We start from the raw sequence: 21,599 nt of genomic DNA, 5'->3' as shown, positions 1-21,599 counted from the left end.
TTGGTATGACTCGGCCGGGGTTTGAACTCACAACCTACCGATCTCAGGGCGGACACTCTAACCACTGAGTGGGTATCTAATGCTTAAACCAAAAATAAACAAAAGGTGAGTGCCCCTAAGAAAAGGCATTGAAGATTAGGGATGGCTATGCAGAACACAGCTAAAACTGAACTGGCTGCAAAGTAAACAAAAACAGAACGCTGGACGACAGCAAAAACTTACGGTGGAGAAAATACGGCGTCCACAATACATCCAAACATGACAATCAACAATGTCCCCACAAAGAAGGATAAAAAACAACTGAAATATTCTTGATTTGTAAAACAAAGTAGATGCGGGAAATATCGCTCAGAGGAAGACATGAAACTGCTTGATTGATTGATTGATACTTTTATTAGTAGATTGCACAGTACAGTACATATTCCGTACAATTGACCACTATATGGTAACACCCCAATAAGTTTTTCAACTTTTTTAAGTCCACGTTAATCAATTTATGGTAGGAAAATACATAAAAAAGGCCACCGAAATAAGAGCGCAAGACAAGAACTAAAACACTACACACAGGAATACAGCAAAAAAGTCCAAATAAGTCAGGGGGTGATGTGACAGTACACTTACTTTGAGACAAGAGCTAAATTGATGCATTGCGACGACGACTTTTTACCGTCAACTAAGTTTTGTTTTTGAATGATTTCTGCCGGTGGCGTGCCTTTCGGTTTTTTTCTATGAAAAAAAAATGTGCCTGGGCTCAAAAAAAAGATTGAACAACACTGCTGTAAACCAGTGGTTCTCAAATGGGGGTACGTGAGATTTTGTTTTAAATATTCTAAAAATAGCCACAATTCAGAAATCCCTTATAAATATATTTATTGAATAATACTTCAAGAAAATATAAATGGAAGTTCATAAACTGTGGGAAAAAAAATGCAACAATGCAATATTCAGTGTTGACAGCTAGATTTTTTTGTGGACATGTTCCATAAATATTGATGTTAAAGATTTCTTTTTTTTGTGAAGAAATGTTTAGAATTAAGTTCATGAATCCAGATGGATCTCTATTACAATCCCCAAAGAGGGCACTTTAAGTTGATGATTACTTCTATGTGTAGAAATCTTTATTTATAATTGAATCACTTGTTTATTTAAGAAGGTCCTGCAGTCCTGGGTTCAAATCCAGGCTCGGGATCTTTCTGTGTGGAGTTTGCATGTTCTCCCCGTGAATGCGTGGGTTCCCTCCGGGTACTCCGGCTTCCTCCCACTTCCAAAGACATGCACCTGGGGATAGGTTGATTGGCAACACTAAATTGACCCTAGTGTGTGAATGTGAGTGTGTGAATGTTGTCTGTCTATCTGTGTTGGCCCTGCGATGAGGTGGCGACTTGTCCAGGGTGTACCCCGCCTTCCGCCCGATTGTAGCTGAGATAGGCGCCAGCGCCCCCCGCGACCCCAAAAGGGAATAAGCGGTAGAAAATGGATGGATGTTTATTTTTCAACAAGTTTTTAGTTATTTTTATATCTTTTTTTTCCAAATAGTTCAAGAAAGACCACTACGAATGAGCAATATTTTGCACTGTTATTGAATCAGAAACTGATGACATAGTGCTGTATTTTACTTCTCTCTTTTTTTCTGATTAGGGGGTACTTGAATTAAAAAAACACTGCTCTAAACAACCGCATGCCAGGGGCCGGCCCCTGCACGCAAACATCGACCGCGGACTAAATCCCCGCGTAATCTCGCCGAAAAACTTCCCAGCAACCTCAAGTACTTTTGTTCATGGTGTGTATTAGCATTTGCTTGACAAAGAAAGGCTCTCAGCCTTTTTTGCCTTCATCGCTTGTTGTTATGTGACGATGTTTCCTGTTTCCCGAGCGCGGAAACATCCGGTAAAGCATAGCCCGTTGCCATTAGAACCATCATGTGCTCTCTCTGTATATATCTGTGTTACGCAGAAGAGCTCGTCCAATCGAGCCAAACCTCAAGATTCAGTGCGTAGTTCTGTCAAAATATATATATATACATATATATATTTATCACTCATCTTGTTTTCTTATATTTTGTATATATATTTATCGTTCTCTTGTTCCCCCCTTGCTATTACTTTGTACCTTGCAGCTGTGTGAGGCCAGGGCTTCAGTGTGGGCTAAGTGTGAGGGGGACATTTAGGGTAAGACAGACCGCCCACGCCCCATCCGCTCCATCTTCACTGCCTGGCCTGGTGTTGGTTGTGGCTGCCTCTGGGCTCTCCTGCAGCCAGCCTCAAAACATGCCAGCTCCCACCGATCAATCAGGTCCTCGCGTCCCCCCCACTCCCCCACCGTGTAATTCCCATTTTAGAAGGTGGACACCTTCTCATGTCTCTTTGCACGACAGGCGCATGGCTCAAGGACTTCCCAGAGTGCACCACGGCGTGCTCACATTGCAGACGCTTGCACAGGTTCATCTGATAGCCCTTTTTTTTTGCAGTGGAACCTCTAAGTGCCAATGCAATCTAGTGCTGGTCATCATAAAAACTGCAATACTCATATACAGTCACGATCCAAAAAATGTACATACACTTGTAAAGAACATAATGTCATGGCTGTTTTGAGTTTCCAATACTTTCAACGACTCTTATTTTTTTGTGATAGAGTCATCGGTGTCATGATCCGCGGCTCGGATCATGTCATATTCGGGTTTTGGTTCTGTTTTGTGCCTCGTCTTGTAAGTATTTGACTTCCTTAGTTCCTGGTGGCACTTCCTGTTTTGTCTGTTGTCATAGTTACGTATTAGTGTCACCTGCCTCTTGTGTTTTTCACGCGCACCTGCTCTGTGATTATCTCCTTTATTTAAGCTGCCCTTTTTGTTCATTCAGTATCGCGGTCTAGTTTGCGGATCGATGCAACAGGTGACGTCGCTGATTCCTATTGTGGTTAAAGACTTTTTGTAGTGGTTAGCTTCCACGCTATTCCTCTGTTTATTTTCTCTAGTTCACTTGCTAGCGCTTTTAGTTCCTTCTGGCTCCCAGGCTAGTTCTGTTGGTTTTGTCTTTAGTGCCTTGTGCAAGTGTTTTTGTTCCTAGTCTGTTTTATAATATAAATAAATCATCATGTCTTACCTTCACGCTGTGTCCAGTCCGCCTGCATCACCAGAATGCCAGCAAAGCTTCACAATCGGAGCACATACTTGTTAGTCACAAAAAACATTCATGAAGTTTGGTTCTTTTATGAATTTATTATGGGTCTACTGAAAATTTGACCAAAAGCTGCTGGGCCAAAATAACTTTCCTTCAGAAGGTCTTATCTTTGTCCATGTGATGTCAGATGAAAGAAAAATTGAGCTGTTTGGCCACAATACCCAGCAATATGTTTGGAGAAGAAAAGTTGAGGCCTTTAATTCCAGGAACACCAAACCTACTGTCAAGCATTGTGGTGGTAGTATTATGCTCTGGGCCTATTTTACTGCCAATGGAACTAGTGTTTTAAGTGGGACAATGAAAAAGGAGGATTACCTCCAAATTCTTCAGGACAACCTAAAATCATCAGCCCGTAGGTTGGGTCTTGGGCGCAGTTGGGTGTTCCAACAGGACAATGACCCCATACACATGTCAAAAGTGGTAAAAGAATGGCTAAATCAGGATAGAATCAAGGTTTTAAAATGGCCTTCCCAAAGTCCTGACGTAAACGTGTGGACAATGCTAAAGAAAAAAGTTCATGTCAGAAAACCAACAAATTTAGCTGAACTGCACCAGTTTTGTCAGGAGGAGTGGTCAAAAAATCAACTTGAAGCTTTCCAAAAACTTGCCAGGGCACATGTAACCAAATATTAACATTGCTGTATGTATACTTTTGACCCCAGCAGATTTGGTCACATTTTCAGTAGACCCATAATATATTCATAAAAGAACCAAACTTCATGATTTTTTTTTATGACAAACAAGTATGTGCTCCAATAACACAAAAATAAGAGTTGTAGAAATTATTGGAAACTCAAGACAGCCATGACATTATGTTCTTTACAAGTGTATGTAAACTTTTGATCGCGACTGTAGGTGCACGAATAATTCTATAATGACGAAGGGGTAAAGCAATGACATGAAAGCCACTTTTAAACTTTTTAGTCTATGTAAGTCGCGATTTTTCCACTATTTTCTGACTCAGTGCATGTTTATTTGTAATGGTACAAGGTATAAGATGCTTAGGCTGCACCATTAATCAAATTTTTTGGGATCAATGACTAAATGAGGGTGCTCGTTTGTGATATTCACATGTATAAAGCTGTCTACGGTGCATATTAAATCAAGCACTTTTACATTGCACAGCGGGAAAATAGCAAAAAGTCCCTGTGAAGCGGCTTCCGCCCAATTGTGTAGTAGCACAGACCTCCGTGACCACCGGCCGGTAGTCCTTGGCGTGCATTAAAGACCACCGTTATTAAACGGCGACAGGTCTGGACGCCTGCTTGTGCTAATCCAATTTAGTGCAGGAGGCCAGAAATCATTTTCAGCGTTAAACTGCGGCCTTCATAAAAACTACAATACTCATATAGGTGCAAAAATTATTCAGTAATGACGAAGGGGTAAAGAAATGACATGAAAGCCACTTTTAAACTAAGAAAGTCCGGATTTTTCAATTATTTTCTGACTCGGTGCATGTTTTTTGTCATGTACAAGACGTTTAGGCTGCACAATTAATCAAAGTTTTTGGATCAATGACTAAATGAGGGTGCTCGTTTGTGATATTCAAATGTATAAAGCTGTCAACGGTGCATATTAAATCAAGCACTTTTACATCGCACAGCGGGAAAATAGCAAAAAGGCCCTGTGAAGCGGCTTCCGCCCATTCCAGAAGCAATTGTGTATGGGCACAGACCTCCATGACTATAGGTGCAAAAATTATTCTGTAATGACGAAGGGGTAAAGCAATGTCATGAATGCCACTTTTAAACTAAGAAAGTCCGGATTTTTCAATTATTTTCTGGCTCGGTGCATGTTTTTTGTCATGTACAAGACGTTTAGGCTGCACAATTAATCAAAGTTTTTGGATCAATGACTAAATGAGGGTGCTCGTTTGTGATATTCACATGTATAAAGCTGTCTACGGTGCATATTAAATCAAGCACTTTTAAATTGCACAGCGGGAAAATAGCAAAAAGGCCCTGTGAAGCGGCTTCCGCCCATTCCAGAAGCAATTGTGTATGGGCACAGACCTCCATGACCATAGGTGCAAAAATTATTCTGTAATGACGAAGGGGTAAAGCAATGACATGAAAGCCACTTTTAAACTAAGAAAGTTGGGATTTTTCAATTATTTTCTGACTCGGTGCATGTTTTTTGTCATGTACCAGACGTTTAGGCTGCAAAATTAATGACATTTTTTGGATCAATGACTAAATGAGGGTGCTCGTTTGTGATATTCACATGTATAAAGCTGTCTACGGTGCATAGTAAATCAAGCACTTTTACATTGCACGGCGGAAAAATAGCAAAAAGGCCCTGTGAAGCGGCTTCCGCCCATGCCAGAAGCATTTGTGTATGGGCACAGACCTCCATGACCATAGGTGCAAAAATTATTCTGTAATGACGAAGGGGTAAAGCAATGTCATGAAAGCCACTTTTAAACTAAGAAAGTCAGGATTTTTCAATTATTTTCTGACTCGGTGCATGTTTTTTGTCATGTACAAGACGTTTAGGCTGCACAATTAATCAAATTTTTTGGATCAATGACTAAATGAGGGTGCTCGTTTGTGATATTCACATGTATAAAGCTGTCTACGGTGCATATTAAATCAAGCACTTTTACATTGCACAGCGGGAAAGTAGCAAAAAGTCCCTGTGAAGCGGCTTCCGCCCAATTGTGTAGTAGCACAGACCTCCATGACCACCGGCCGGTAGTCCTCGGCGTGCATTAAAGACCACCGTTATTAAACGGCGACAGGTCTGGACGCCTGCTTGTGCTAATCCAATTTAGTGCAGGAGGCCAGAAATCATTTTCAGCGTTAAACTGCGGCCTTCATAAAAACTACAATACTCATATAGGTGCAAAAATTATTCAGTAATGACGAAGGGGTAAAGAAATGACATGAAAGCCACTTCTAAACTAAGAAAGTCCGGATTTTTCAATTATTTTCTGACTGGGTGCATGTTTTTTGTCATGTACAAGACGTTTAGGCTGCACAATTAATCACATTTTTTGGATCAATGACTAAATGAGGGTGCTCGTTTGTGATATTCACATGTATAAAGCTGTCTACGGTGCATATTAAATCAAGCACTTTTACATTGCACGGCGGGAAAATAGCAAAAAGGCCCTGTGAAGCGGCTTCCGCCCATGCCAGAGGCAATTGTGTATGGGCACAGACCTCCATGACCATAGGTGCAAAAATTATTCTGTAATGACGAAGGGGTAAAGCAACGTCATGAAAGCCACTTTTAAACTTTTTAGTTGAAGAAAGCAGTGTTTTTTTCACTATTTTCTGACTCGGTGCACAATTCTTATAAACAACAAAAAATATAAGGTACAAGGTAGACCCTAAGGCTGCACAATTAATCTAATTTTAATCATGATCAATGACTAAATGAGGGTGCTCATGTGTGATGGTCAAATGCATACAGCTGTCTACGGTGCATAATAAATCAAGCACTTTTACATTACACGCCCCGATAAGTGGCTTCCGCCCACGCCAGAGGCAATTGTGTATGTGCACAGACCTCCATGACCAAAGTGCCGCTCGGCGTGCATTAAAGACCACACCACTGTCAGTAAACCAGGTGTGGACGCCTGCTTGTCTCCCTAGAATCTCACAAGCAGGACTAACAGCTCATGCTAATACTGACTCTGAAGACATTTTTTCCATTGACTCGAGTGCTCACGAGCCGGGCTCGCCCTTGGAACTCATGCAACCCCTGCATCTGCACATGTGAATGAATCCAAGAAATGCAGGAATGTAATTTCGCTGTAAAATCGTTACACTGAATAATGCTATATTTTTGTATTTCGTCTTTTAATCTGCACGACCGACAATCAAATTTATGATTAGGTTAAGCAGGCGTGGCTTTTTTTATGGCCCAGGGGAAAACATACATTAAAAGTTGATAAATAGAGATAAAGACATCATGTACTGAGAAAAAGTGTTAATACTAAAAATGAACAAACACAAAAACATTTGTCTTTAAATATGTCAGTCAATCAATAAAACTTTATTTATATACTATAGCACTTTTCATGCAGAGGCTAGTGGCAAAAATCATTCATATGGATACAGTAATTTTCTGGGTACCGGTATTTAAGCCACAGCCACTAAATTTTAGAAGAAATATTTTTACATACAGTAGCCACACTGGTCTATATAGATATATAGCGGTACGTTTATTTACATACATTAATTTATTCCAAATGGTGCCTGTAACAAGGCAGTGAAACGGCTGATCAAACAAAACAAAAGTTATCGTCATGGACCCACAATGTCTCCATTTAGCTAAACAGACTTAATACCGCCACGGTGACATTTTGGTGAATTTATGAAGCTGAAACAATACAAAAGGAATGCCATTTTAAGTTGATAATACTAAAACAGACACTTGTTTAGCATATTCGCTAATGCTAACAACCCTAGCTTGATTCCATTACGATAGCACGTACAAATATGCATGAAAACACTCCTACAGACATCACACATGGGACGGGTTTAATAAGTATGAATTGTTTTAGTTGTATTGTAAAACTTAAAAATGTCGCTTTGAGTGATGAATGGAGAATTCGTTCGAGCTTAACCAAAAGATGGCACCGTAGCGCAAACAAACAAAAGCACCTTTTCAGTGTCTTTGTCGTTATAATATGAAAACTATATGTAGAATACAAAACATTGTAGCCATCAGCAATTAAAAATTCATAAATTAGCCGCACACTTCAAATCATCGGAAAAAAAGTAGCGACTTATAGCCCGGAAAATGCATCTTATAGACATAGATTATACACTGCAATATTCTGCCTTCAGAACTAGTTGAAGTTAAAGTACCAATGATTGGTGGCCGCGCCCGGGAATAATTTTTGGTGATTTAACCCCCAACTCCAACCCTTGATGCTGAGTGCTCAAGCAGGGAGATAATGGTATTGCCACTATGATGGCAATATGTCTCAAGTAAACAACACCACTTCAAATGTTCCATTGAAAATATAAAACATTACACACGGCGCTCAAAAAGATATCTATCAAAATGTTTTAGGACAACTTTGGTAAGCTATGAAGGATTGTCGGCGAATTAAACATAGGAGTATTATTATGGTGTGTGTATAAGGTAAGACATATCTGCCATTTTGTTTCGCAATATTATGCAAAAGCAACGTTTCTTACCTTCTGGTACCTGCTGACCTTAAAAAATTGCGCACTTGCGCCGATGGCGTAGTCGATAAGCTTCTTTTTCTCTATCTTCTTGCTATGGGACATTCATCCTCCGCTGTTGCCATTTCTAATATAAAGTAGCGTAAAGTTCTTACTTATATCTGTCAGTAAACTCGCCATAAAAGCGCTAAAACATACCGGTGTAGTGAGTTTACATTATCCACCCAAGGAACTTTAGTTATTAGAGAATTCCGGCCAGACGGTTTTTCACGGGACACTTTTCTGGTGTGGTTGTTTCCGGATGAGGAGCTGCTGCTACAATATTGTTGGAAGTAAAGTCTGAATGTCATTAAAACAGTTAGCTCCATCTTTTGACACTTCTTCCACTCCCGTCCTTGCACGCTACACCGCTACAACAAAGATGACGGTGAGAAGACGCCGCCGAAAGTGAGGCATGTAAATAAGACCGCCCACAAAACGGCGTTTCTGGAAGCGACTGTCAGAAAGCGACTTGGAGATGATCCGTAAAACATCATCCATGCAACATTTTGACCAAAGAACCACCATTACATGTTATGTAGACCACAAGGAAGTTTTTTACATTTAGAAAAAAATAATAATATGACTCCTTTAATGCGCCTTATAATCCGGTGCGACTAATATATGTAAAAAGATTATCAATCAATCAATCAATGTTTACTTATATAGCCCTAAATCACTAGTGTCTCAAAGGGCTGCACAAACCACCACGACATCCTCAGTAGGCCCACATAAGGGCAAGGAAAACTCACACCCAGTGGGACATCGGTGACAATGATGACTATGAGAACCTTAGAGAGGAGGAAAGCAATGGATGTCGAGCGGATCTAACATGATACTGTGAAAGTTCAATCCACAATGGATACAACACAGTCGCGAGAGTCCAGTCCAAAGAGGATCCAAGACACAGCAGCGAGAGTCCCGTTCACAGCGGAGCCAGCAGGAAACCATCCCAAGCGTAGGCGGACCAGCAGCGCAGAGATGTCCCCAGCCGATACACAGGCAAGCAGTACATGGCCACCGGATCGGACCGGACCCCCTCCACACGGGAGAGTGGGACATAGAAGAAAAAGAAAAGAAACGGCAGATCAACTGGTCTAAAAAGGGAGTCTATTTAAAGGCTAGAGTATACAAATGAGTTTTAAGGTGAGACTTAAATGCTTCTACTGAGGTGGCATCGCGAACTGTTACCGGGAGGGCATTCCAGAGTACTGGAGCCCGAACGGAAAATGCTCTATAGCCCGCAGACTTTTTTTGGGCTTTGGGAATCACTAATAAGCCGGAATCCTTTGAACGCAGATTTCTTGCCGGGACATATGGTACAATACAATCGGCAAGATAAGATGGAGCTAGACCGTGTAGTATTTTATACGTAAGTAGTAAAACCTTAAAGTCACATCTTAAGTGCACAGGAAGCCAGTGCAGGTGAGCCAGTACAGGCGTAATGTGATCAAACTTTCTTGTTCTTGTCAAAAGTCTAGCAGCCGCATTTTGTACCAACTGTAATCTTTTAATGCTAGACATGGGGAGACCCGAAAATAATACGTTACAGTAGTCGAGGCGAGACGTAACAAACGCATGGATAATGATCTCAGCGTCTTTAGTGGACAGAATGGAGCGAATTTTAGCGATGTTACGGAGATGAAAGAAGGCCGTTTTATATTACGCTTTTAATGTGTGCCTCAAAGGAGAGAGTTGGGTCGAAGATAATACCCAGATTCTTTACCGTCTCGCCTTGTTTAATTGTTTGGTTGTCAAATGTTAGAGTTGTATTATTAAATAGAGTTCGGTGTCTAGCAGATTAAAAATAGACTATTCAGCGTCAGTGTGCCTTATAATCCGGTGTGCCCTATGGTCCGAAAATACGCTATACATACATATATATATATGTAGGTGTGGGAAAAATCACAAGACTACTTCATCTCTACAGAACTGTTTCATGAGGGGTTCCCTCAATCATCAGGAGATTTTAATGTAAGCATTCACATACAATGGTTTATATAGGGCACAGAGTGGGTGGGTACAGGCAGGCGTAGGGTGTGGTGATTGGCTCATGTGTTACCTAGGAGGTGTTTCCGTCTGTGGCGGCATGTTGAAATGATTTCACTGCGCTTGTTGAGGGATGATAGATCTGGATGATATATAATAAACAGTTTCTCTTTTAAGCATAGGTTGCATCTTTTATTACCACTGTTGTAAGGTGTGCTGGATGCAAGAATTTGCCATGTTATTGAATATTCAACATTATCAACGCCTCCTTTAGAAACCAGACTTTGTGGAATTCTACAGAACTCAGCAAACACATTTGGAACCTCAAAGACAATAATGTTGAATATTCAATAACATGGCAAATTCTTGCATCCAGCACACCTTACAACAGTGGTAATAAAAGATGCAACCCATGCTTAAAAGAGAAACTGTTTATTATATATCATCCAGATCTATCATCCCTCAACAAGCGCAGTGAAATAATTTCAACATGCCGCCACAGACGGAAACACCTCCTAGGTAACACATGAGCCAATCACCACACCCTACGCCTGCCTGTACCCACCCACTCTGTGCCCTATATAAACCATTGTATGTGAATGCTTCCATTAAAATCTCCTGATGATTGAGGGAACCCCTCATGAAACAGTTCTGTAGAGATGAAGTAGTCTTGTGAATTTTTCCCACACCTACACATATATATATATATATATATATATATATATATTCCTTCCACCTCGATTGTGACAGTTGACAAAAGTACGCGTCGTCAGCGTTATAAACATTACTGGTTAAATAAACGCCGCCCTTAGTCAAGTCCCTTTTGGAATGTAACTTACGCCCTTCAATATGGATACCGGCAATGCATTGTGGGAAATGTAAAAAAAAAAAAAATCTTGAACCCTTCCACTGGAGCCATAACAGTGTCAGGGTGAAAGACACAGTCGGACAGCGACAAAGGAAATGAAATTAAGTGCTAGAATGTCGTCGGACATTTACTAATTGCTGGGTTCTGTATAAAGGCAAAGGCAAAAAAAAAAGATATTAAATAATTCTTAATTGTCATACAAGTGTAAAAAAAAGTTCACAACTACTATTACAGGCAAAAAATAAAACGCTCAGACTTACCATTAATAACGGAGATGTAATGGGTCGCACTCAGTTCTTAGACTTAGACTTAGACAAACTTTATTGATCTACAAGGGAAATTGTTCCACACAGTAGTAGATCAGTTACAAAGGATGGAAAGGGTAAGGATGGAAAGGATAATGGAGGTATGAAGTAGACTTAAATTGTACAATAGTGGCAATTTAAATATAACACATAAGTAATATTTACATATTATATATACAGTATATAATATATATTGATATATAGTAATATATTTTATGTAATATATACAATATATTTACTTACTTGATCACATTTTAAGTGGAAAAAAGAAGTTAACCACTGTTACTATTAAACATGAAAATAAAATAGATTTAGCCATCAATTGCAAAGAAGTAATGAGTCGTTTTTGTCAATTAGACTTACGCTTCGACACATTATAACATTAAAAAATTAAATTAAAAAATTAGAACATAAGAAAAAAAAACATTACAACAAAAATGAATTACACCTCCCACCCGTCCTACATTTTAGTCACAGTGGGTAGCAATGTACTACCTTCCTCTTCACCACAAGCAGATAGAGAATCACACGAACCGACTAAAAGGAAAAGAAGATTTTTTCAAAAATCACAAAAATACTTTACAACATCTTAAATGGAAAAAGAACTGCTAGTGTTAAACTTCAAAACAGTAAAACACTCTTACAATGAAAGGAAAAGGCGTAACGAGACTCCTTAATTGATAACATGTTTAAATGTTGCACTAGGGCAGGGGTCGGCAACCCAAAACGTTAAAAGAGCCATCTTGGATCAAAAATACAAAAAAAAAAAATCTGTCTGGAGCCACAAAAAAATTAAAGCCTTCTATAAGTGTTATAATGAAGGCAACACATGACCTAAGTGCCTATATTAGCTATAAAAACCTACTATCAGAGGCTAACGCAAATTTTCTTTGACAGAAACGTCGTTTTTAAATTTTTATTCTACACATTTTTGCAACATTGGAAATCATTAGTAAAATGGAGGCTTCTCAAAGGATGAGATATGTTTGCTGTGGTCTGGAACAACATGGCAAACAAACAACTATCAGAAATGCATTCAACATTACATGCAGATAATGTGTCACCAGACATGCAAATATAAATTAAATTCACAGAGGACAAAAGTAAAGGAAATTAAATGAGCTCAAATATCCTTTCAAACGAGGCATAACTATCCATTATACAGCTAGCCTATTTTTTTTTTTTTTTTTTTTTTTTATTAAATCAACACAAAAACACACAAGATACACTTTCCATCAGTGCATCAACCCCCCAAAGAAAACCCCTCCCTCCCCCATTCACACCCAGCCACACCCACTCACACAAAAAAGGGTTGTTTCTTTCTGCTACCAAAATGCTGGTTCCCACAACATATATAACACAGTCTGCAAGGGACATAGTCCCTGAAACACACATGATTGTGTGTGTCGCCGGTCCACTAACACTATCATTAATTACTATTTTTTATGTAATTGTTTTATATGATTTTACTTTCTTTTTTATCCCAAAAAAATGTCATTGTTTTCCTTTTTTTTAAATCTCATTTTATTATATTTAAAAAAAAAATAATAATAAATAACCTAATCTTCATCAGACCAGGTTGTTAATGGAATTAGACTTGTCTAAAAGGTTTTTAAAACCAGGTCCAGTCCAGACAATGTCAAAGTGGGGCTCAGCAACACACACCCTCATCCATGTACAACAACAAAAATAAGGGAAACAACAGATTGCATATAAGTTATAAACAAAATTACATTTTCATAAAAAGCATTTGTGTATAGTCCATAATATGTCCAAGTCAGATTCAACACACACCTTCATTTTGTACACTCAAAAAAAAAGGGAACACAACAACAGATAGCATATATGTTGCTGTTGTTGCATATCCATAAACATTATTACATTTTCATAATAAGCCTTTAAGGATTTCCCATCTTTTTTCATGTTTTTTGGCATCATTATCGTTGTCAATCATGTATCTTTCTAAAGTTAAAAAATACTGAATAAATGTTTTAAAGAAAGTAATACTAAGTGAATATCTATTGTTGGCCTTAAAAATAAACCTTTTACCAAGTACTATAATTAAATTGACTAAGTCATGCTTGTCAATAAACTCTCCTAAAATAACAGAAACTATATCAAGCTTCATAAACAAACCAATCCTTGAACACGTTTTTTCAACTTCCACCCAAAAAGAAGACACAATATGACAATACCAAAACAGCTAGCCTATTTAGCATGTTAGCACCGGTGAGCCTGCTGTCATGCAGTTACCAAAAAGGCCTATTTAGCACTCCAACTGTCACGCTTGATAAAAGGATTGGACTCAGATGCAGGGTTGGGACTTTAGACAGGCTTTTATTTTGACAACTTCCTTTTACCTTTAAAGTCAAGAAATAAAATCTATAATCACAAAAAAACTACTCGGCGAAAAGGTTCCAGAAAAAGAAGGAACAACCGAAAATCAGTCCGAACGGAGGAAAACACAAAAGTAAAGACGAACTATAATTGACGCCGTATATGCTATAAAAAGTATTTAACAAAAAACGCTCCGACAGGAGGACCAAAACAGCATCTATGAAAATTGCTACACTACATAATCTAATAAAGTTTTAACAAAAATAATCACTCAAAAAGTTGAGGAATGAATGAAAACATTTTAACTGAAACTTACCACTGCGGCTGAATAACGAAATAATCAAAATCACTCTGCTGAGGAGGAAGAAAGGAAAACTCAAAATATTCACAAAGGGGTTCAGGATCAAGAGACATAAGCACGAGACAAGGCAAGGCATGGACAAGGACATGGAGGCTAGAGAGCACGAATAAACGAGACAATCTGGCACAGGAGTGAGCTTATAAAACACATGAGAGTAATAGGGAACAGCTGGAAACAATCAGAGAACGGGGATGACGTCAGACACAAAAGGAAGGGCAAGTGACCTGAAACGAGAGGAGAGTTACTTTTCAAATTAAAACATGCAAACCACAAGACAGAAAAACCACAAGACAGAAAAACCCAAAACAAGACATCCCTCACCAACAAGTCAATAACAACAAAGCTCACCTTTGTGCATTCACACGCAGCATAAAAAATTTGGTGGACAAAATTAGACCCATAAGGAGTGGCATAAACGCGTCTTTCTGTGGCAGCATCGGGCAAAGTTGTGCGTGCAAACAAACTACGGTGAGTTCAAGAGTCTCTGAAATTAGTAGGACAAAACGACGCTCAGTGAAGCATATTTAATACAAACAGTGGGGTTTTCTAACAATGAGGAAGGGTTGTCGTCCGACGGGAAATATATTAAAACAAAAAATATAGATTTTCTACATCTTTTTCCATTTTCACACATCTCTGAAAGAGGCCCAGGGAGCCACTAGGGCGGCGCTAAAGTGTAATTAGAGGTTTACCAATGTTAAAGTGTTGAATGAAAAAAGGTGCAAATGCAATGGTTGAACAGCTGACCTCGGGGTCATTGCACTTCAGAGGTTCCACTCAATGTACACATTTTTAGCCTTATGCCAGCAGACATGGCCCAATAAACCGCCACCACGCCGGTAATTGTAGGGGTTACCCGCCCAGGTAACTCCTGGCCCCCTCCCCCTTTTGGCAGGTTCATGGCTTTTTCTTTTTTTTTTTGCCCTCCTTTTGAAATAACATCCGCTCCTTTTCTTTAACGCCAACTTCCACGCTCCCATCTCATCCCCACTCAGGAGTCGCCCCTCAGAACACAGAAGCTGTGCTTTTAGACCGAGCTGTGTTTAAAGCCCCCCCCGCGTGGTCCTCATCAGTGTCCATCCAAACCCACTTGGGGTGCCACACACACACACACACACACAATATTTTAAATCATTTGTGAAAAATTAATCTAGTTGTTGTTAATTTTTGGGCAAGTTTGGTCCAGTTTTACATGATAAAACAAGTCACAAATCATATAGTATACAATTAAAAAAGCCTACAATTGAAAAAAAGCCTACCCGAGACACACTGCACACAATTGAATAAAGTGCATACTTAGTCAATAGCCATATGTGTCACACTAAGGGTGGCCGTATGAACAACACCAACACTGTCATAAACATGTGGCACTTAGAAAAAACACACTAAACGAACACATTTGAAGTGAAGTGAAGTGAATTATATTTATATAGCCCTTTTCTCAAGTGACTCAAAGCGCTTTACATAGTGAAACCCAATATCTAAGTTACATTTAAAGCAGTGTGGGTGGCACCGGGAGCAGGTGGGTAAAGTGTCTTGCCCAAGGACACAACGGCAGTGACTAGGATGGCACAAGCGGGAATCGAACCTGCAACCCTCAAGTTGCTGGCACGGCCACTCTACCAACCGAGCTATGCTATTTGGAAGAATATTTGCACCGCAACACAACATAAAAATAACAAATTCCCAGAATTCCCTGCAGCACCAACTATTCCATGACGCTACAATACAAACAAACGCCATTGGTGGATCTACGCCTAATATCCACTGTAATGATACCAAGTACAGGAGCGTATCTAGTCGATACTACTATGATTACATAGATATTTTTTTTTTTAACATCACTAAATCTTGTGTCTTTTTTTTCTTATTTACATTATGTCTGGATGGATGGATAAATCACTAATCATCGCCCCCATGGCAAAAAATAAAGTAGGTTTCTTACAAGTAGCATTATCACTGCAGGACGAGGAATAGTTAAACATGCTTCAATACATCAAAATGTAAATAAACGCTATGGGTGGATCTACACTTGACATCCACTGTAATGATACCAAGTACAGGAGCGTATCTAGTCGATACTACTATGATTACATCGATTTTTTATTTATTTACATTATGTCTGGATGGATGGATAAATCACTAATCATCGCCCCCATGGCAAAAAATAAATTAGGTTTCCTACAAGTAGCATTATCACTGCAGGACGAGGAATTGTTAAACATGCTTCACTGCATCAAAATGTAAAAAAAACGCCATGGGTGGATTTACACCTGACATCCACTGTAATGATACCAAGTACAGGAGCGTATCTAGTCGATACTACTATGATTACATCGATTTTTTTTTTTTTAACATCACACAATTTTGTTTCGTTTTTTTTATTTATTTACATTATGTCTGGATGGATGGATAAATCACTAATCATCGCCCCCATGGCAAAAAATAAAGTAGGTTTCTTACAAGTAGCATTATCACTGCAGGACGAGGAATAGTTAAACATGCTTCAATACATCAAAATGTAAATAAACGCTATGGGTGGATCTACACCTGACATCCACTGTAATGATACCAAGTACAGGAGCGTATCTAGTCGATACTACTATGATTACATCGATTTTTTTTTTTTTTTTTAAATCACAAAATCTTTTTTTTTTTTTTTTTATTAATTTACATTATGTCTGGATGGAAGGATAAATCACTAATCATCGCCCCCATGGCAGAAAATAAAGTACATTTCTTACAAGTAGCATTATCACTGCAGGACGAGGAATAGTTAAACATGCTTCAATACATTAAAATGTAAATAAACGCCATGGGTGGATCTACACCTGATATCCACTGTAATGATACCAAGTACAGGAGCGTATCTAGTCGATACTACTATGATTACATCGATTTTTTTTTTTTTTTAACATCACAACATCTTGTTTCGTTTTTGTTTTTTATTTACATTATGTCTGGATGGATGGATAAATCACTAATCATCGCCCCCATGGCAAAAAATAAAGTACATTTCTTACAAGTAGCATTATCACTGCAGGACGAGGAATAGTTAAACATGCTTCACTACATCAAAATGTAAATAAACGCCATGGTTGGATCTACACCTGACATCCACTGTAATGATACCAAGTACAGGAGCGTATCTAGTCGATACTACTATGATTACATCGATTTTTGTTTTTTTAACATCATAAAATCTTGTTTCGTGTTTTTTATTTATTTACATTATGTCTGGATAAATCACTAATCATCGCCCCCATGGCAAAAAAATAAAGTAGGTCTCTTACAAGTAGCATTATCACTGCAGGACGATGAATAGTTAAACATGCTTCACTGTATCAAAATGTAAATAAACGCCATACACCTGACATCCACTGTAATGATACCAAGTACAGGAGCGTATCTAGTCGATACTACTATGATTACATCGATTTTTTTTTTTTTTTTTAAATCACAAAATCTTTTTTTTTTTTTTTTTATTAATTTACATTATGTCTGGATGGATGGATAAATCACTAATCATCGCCCCATTGGCAGAAAATAAAGTACATTTCTTACAAGTAGCATTATCACTGCAGGACGAGGAATAGTTAAACATGCTTCAATACATTAAAATGTAAATAAACGCCATGGGTGGATCTACACCTGTCATCCACTGTAATGATACCAAGTACAGGAGCGTATCTAGTCGATACTACTATGATTACATCGATTTTTTTTTTTTTAACATCACAAAATCTTGTTTCGTTTTTTTTTTAATTTACATTATGTCTGGATGGATGGATAAATCACTAATCATCGCCCCCTTGGCAAAAAATAAAGTAGGTTTCTTACAAGTAGCATTATCACTGCAGGACGAGGAATAGTTAAACATGCTTCACTACATCAAAATATAAATAAACGCCATAGGTTGGATCTACACCTGACATCCACTGTAATGATACCAAATACAGGAACAATACTACTATGATTACGTCGATAGTTTTTTGGCATCACATTTTTTCCTTTTGTTTATTTATATTATGTTTATAAACTCAGGAAATATGTCCCTGGACACATGAGGACTTTGAATATGACCAAAAGTATGATCCTGTAACTACTTGGTATCGGATCGATACCCAAATGTATTGTATTGTCCAAAACTAATGTAAAGCATCCAAACAAAAGAAAAATAAGTGATTATTACATTTTAACAGAAGTGTAGATAGAACATGTTAAAAGAGAAAGTAAGCAGATATTAACAGTAAATGAACAAGTAGATTAATAATTTATTTTTTGCCGTTTGTCCTTAATAATTTTGACAAATTAATTGAATGATTAGGAGCCTTTGTTTGTTTCCTTACTACTAAAAGACAAGTCGTCTTGTATGTTCACTATTTTATTTAAGGACAAACTTGCAATAAGAAACATATGTTTAATGTACCCTAATATGTTTTTGTTAAAATAAAGCCATTTTTTGTGGTGCCCTTTATTTAGAAAGTGCCAAAATACTCTTTGCTACCTGTACTGGTACCAAAATATTGGCATCGGGACAACACTAATACACACATCGGTAGATCGTGAGTTCAAAACCCCGGCCGAGTCATACCAAAGACTATAAAAATGGGACCCGTTACCTCCCTGCTTGGCACTCAGCATCAAGGGTTGGAATTGGGGAGGGTTAAATCACCAAAATGATTCCTGGGCGTTTCCACCTCTGCTGCTCACTGCTCCCCTCACCTCCAAGGGAGTGATCAAGGGTGACGGGTCAAATGCAGAGGATAATCTCACCACACCTAGTGTGTGTGTGTGTGTGTGTGTGTGTGTGTGTGTGTGTGTGTGTGTGTGTGTGTGTGTGTGTCAATCATTGGTACTTTAACTTAACACACACCGAGCACCCACTGGCAGAAATGTAGATCGGTGCCTATTAGAGATGCGCGGTTTGCAGTCTCGTTGACATGATGAAAAAAATCGATTTTAATTGGATCCGGGCGGGTGGCGGTTGAACCATTCGGAAGTATTTGATATACATGGTTCTGGGATCGGTATCCTTTACCATTCAAAGAGCCATTTAAGACCCGTGTCATAAACTAAAGAAGACAATAGGAGACAAACACATTTCGGGAGAACATCCTCCCAGTAACACAACATAAACGCAACGCAACTAATACCCAGAATCCTTTGTATTCATGACACTGCCTGACTATTTTATACACCCCGCTAGCAGCAAACCCCAAGAACCCCCCCGGCGGGTGTATAAAATATATTCAGGAAGTGTCACGGATACAAAGGATTCTGGTTATTTGTTGTGTTGCGTTTATGTTGTGTTAATGTGAGGTTGTTCTCCCGAAATGTGTTTGTCAATCTTGTATTGTGTGGCTTCACAGCGTGGCGCATATTAGTAAGTGTTAAAGTTGTTTATATCACAACCATCAGTGTACTCTGTATCACCCAGTATGCATTTCAATCTCGTACGTGTAATTGCGGAAGCTGCACACAACATGAAGCTGCACACAACATGTTGACGGACATGTTGTTGAAGGTGAAGTGAAGTGAATTATATTTATATAGCGCTTTTCTCTAGTGACTCAAAGCACTTTACATAGTGAAACCCAATATCCAAGTTACTTTTAAACCGGTGTGGGTGGCACTGGGAGCAGGTGGGTAAAGTGTCTTGCCCAAGGACACAACGGCAGTAACTAGGATGGCGGAAGCGGGAATCGAACCTGCAACCCTCAAGTTGCTAACACGGCCCACTCTTCCAACAGAGCTATACCGCACCATAGGTGTCTAAAGCAATGGCTTCACAAAATGCCCATATTCTTGACATCAGGATGAATGCTATTGGATAGTCGCGAGAACGTTAGCGGCTCCGATTGTTTACTTTACTCTGTGAAACAGGTGTAAATAGCTCTGTGAGTGGCAAAGGCTGCCGACCTCTAATATATTTCAGCGGGCGATTGGCGGGCGGGTACGGTCCTGATAAAATGTTGGTTCGAGTGGACGGCGGGTGGATGACGACTTTGGTGATGCGGTTGCGGATTATATAATTGCCTATCTGCGCATCTCTAGCGCCTATGCACACACACACACACACACACACACATCCTGTTGCCTCTGTGTTGGTTCACCTGGCCTTTGTCGTCCAAAGTGTACTGTAGTGTCATTGTGCGACCATTTTCAGTGGAAAAGGGCCGCTTCAGGCGTGGGACCACCAACATTAATGAATAATCCCCGGCCCCCTCCCATAAAATAACACTTCTGCTTTCTTTCATTTCCCTTTTTACGCCTCATCTTCCATGTCCTCCCCTTTTTCTCGCTCCTCACCGTCACCATTCCACGCCCACCGCCATGCTCACCCATTAGATATCTTCAATTACGAAATCCCCAGTATCAATGTCAATCTGGACAGCCTCATCGACGAATTCAGCGGCGCCCCCTGCAGGAGGTCCCCGGCCAGGGAGGTCGCGCCCGAGGACGAGCCCCAGACCACCACCCTATGACCCCGTAAGGCTGGCCAGTTCACAGCAGCGCCCTCCTCCCCCCCCGTGTGGCTGTCGTCGCCATCGCCGCCAAGGTCGGAAGGGAAGCACCAATTGGGTGGATAAACCCCGCCCCCATCTCCCTAAAAACAACAACAACAACAAACCCCCATCCTCATATGTGCTCCAAGCTGCAAAGACCCTTCTCTCTTACAATCCTTCACTAGAACTGAAAGAAAGAAAAAAGAAAACACCAAAATGCCACATTAAGAGGTGAAATCGATGCCTTTTGGACGAAAAACTGGAATAATCATTCAGATGAATTTATTTTTGATCCTGCTTTTGCGTTGCCGTGGTGACGAGTGACTTTTACTTTCGTTGGCCTTAAACAGTTTGTCCAGCTTTCACAGCTCATTCGGTCCTCTCGCTGAACAAGTTTGGTTTCTTATATTCACACGTGCTTTTTTTTTTTTTTTTAAACACGTTGAATATAATATGAGAAAATGAACAATTAGTTATAGCCGTTTGAACGCCATATTGCATGCATACTCAACTGCAGAGAGTACCGGGGCATCATGTCTTTATAGGAGGAGAGGGTATTTTTATATTCGATATTTATCGGTTGTTGTTATCATTTTTCCCCCACTCCAAAATATGAATTATATGATCATATTTGCTGTATTTAATAGGAATGATCTGTATTGTTTTAAAGGTGCAGTTTGCTGCGGGCTCACGTTACACATTTTTTAAACCAAAAATTAATTAGGGTTACACGATGTAGACCAAAGGTCCCCAAACTTTTTTGACTCGGGGGCCGCATTGGGTTATAGGAATTTGGCCGGGGGCCGGCTGTTTGTGTGTGTGTATATATACAATATAAATATATATATATATATATATATATATATATATA

At 39.3% G+C, this 21,599-nt stretch overlaps 1 protein-coding gene across 4 annotated transcripts in view; it reads left to right on the top strand.

Annotated features, from left to right (window-relative positions):
• Positions 1 to 21,546, top strand: part of arhgap44a (Rho GTPase activating protein 44a) — a 169,459-nt gene extending 147,913 nt beyond the window's left edge. For 3 of the 4 annotated variants that reach the window (XM_061884904.1, XM_061884906.1, XM_061884903.1), the window contains one exon: positions 20,571 to 21,546. In XM_061884904.1, coding sequence (XP_061740888.1) covers positions 20,571 to 20,707 — 137 coding nt within the window. In that variant the 3' untranslated portion in view covers positions 20,708 to 21,546. Of the gene's footprint in view, positions 1 to 2,116; positions 2,493 to 20,570 lie in introns of those variants that run through there. The other variant, XM_061884905.1, reaches the window with a different exon arrangement.
• Positions 21,547 to 21,599: the final 53 nt, after the last annotated feature.

The sequence above is a fragment of the Nerophis ophidion genome, linkage group LG23 (assembly GCF_033978795.1).
Source record: "Nerophis ophidion isolate RoL-2023_Sa linkage group LG23, RoL_Noph_v1.0, whole genome shotgun sequence".
Taxonomy (NCBI): domain Eukaryota; kingdom Metazoa; phylum Chordata; class Actinopteri; order Syngnathiformes; family Syngnathidae; genus Nerophis; species Nerophis ophidion.
Note: the sequence above shows the minus strand (reverse complement) of the source record. Positions and strands in the feature narration are given on the sequence as shown.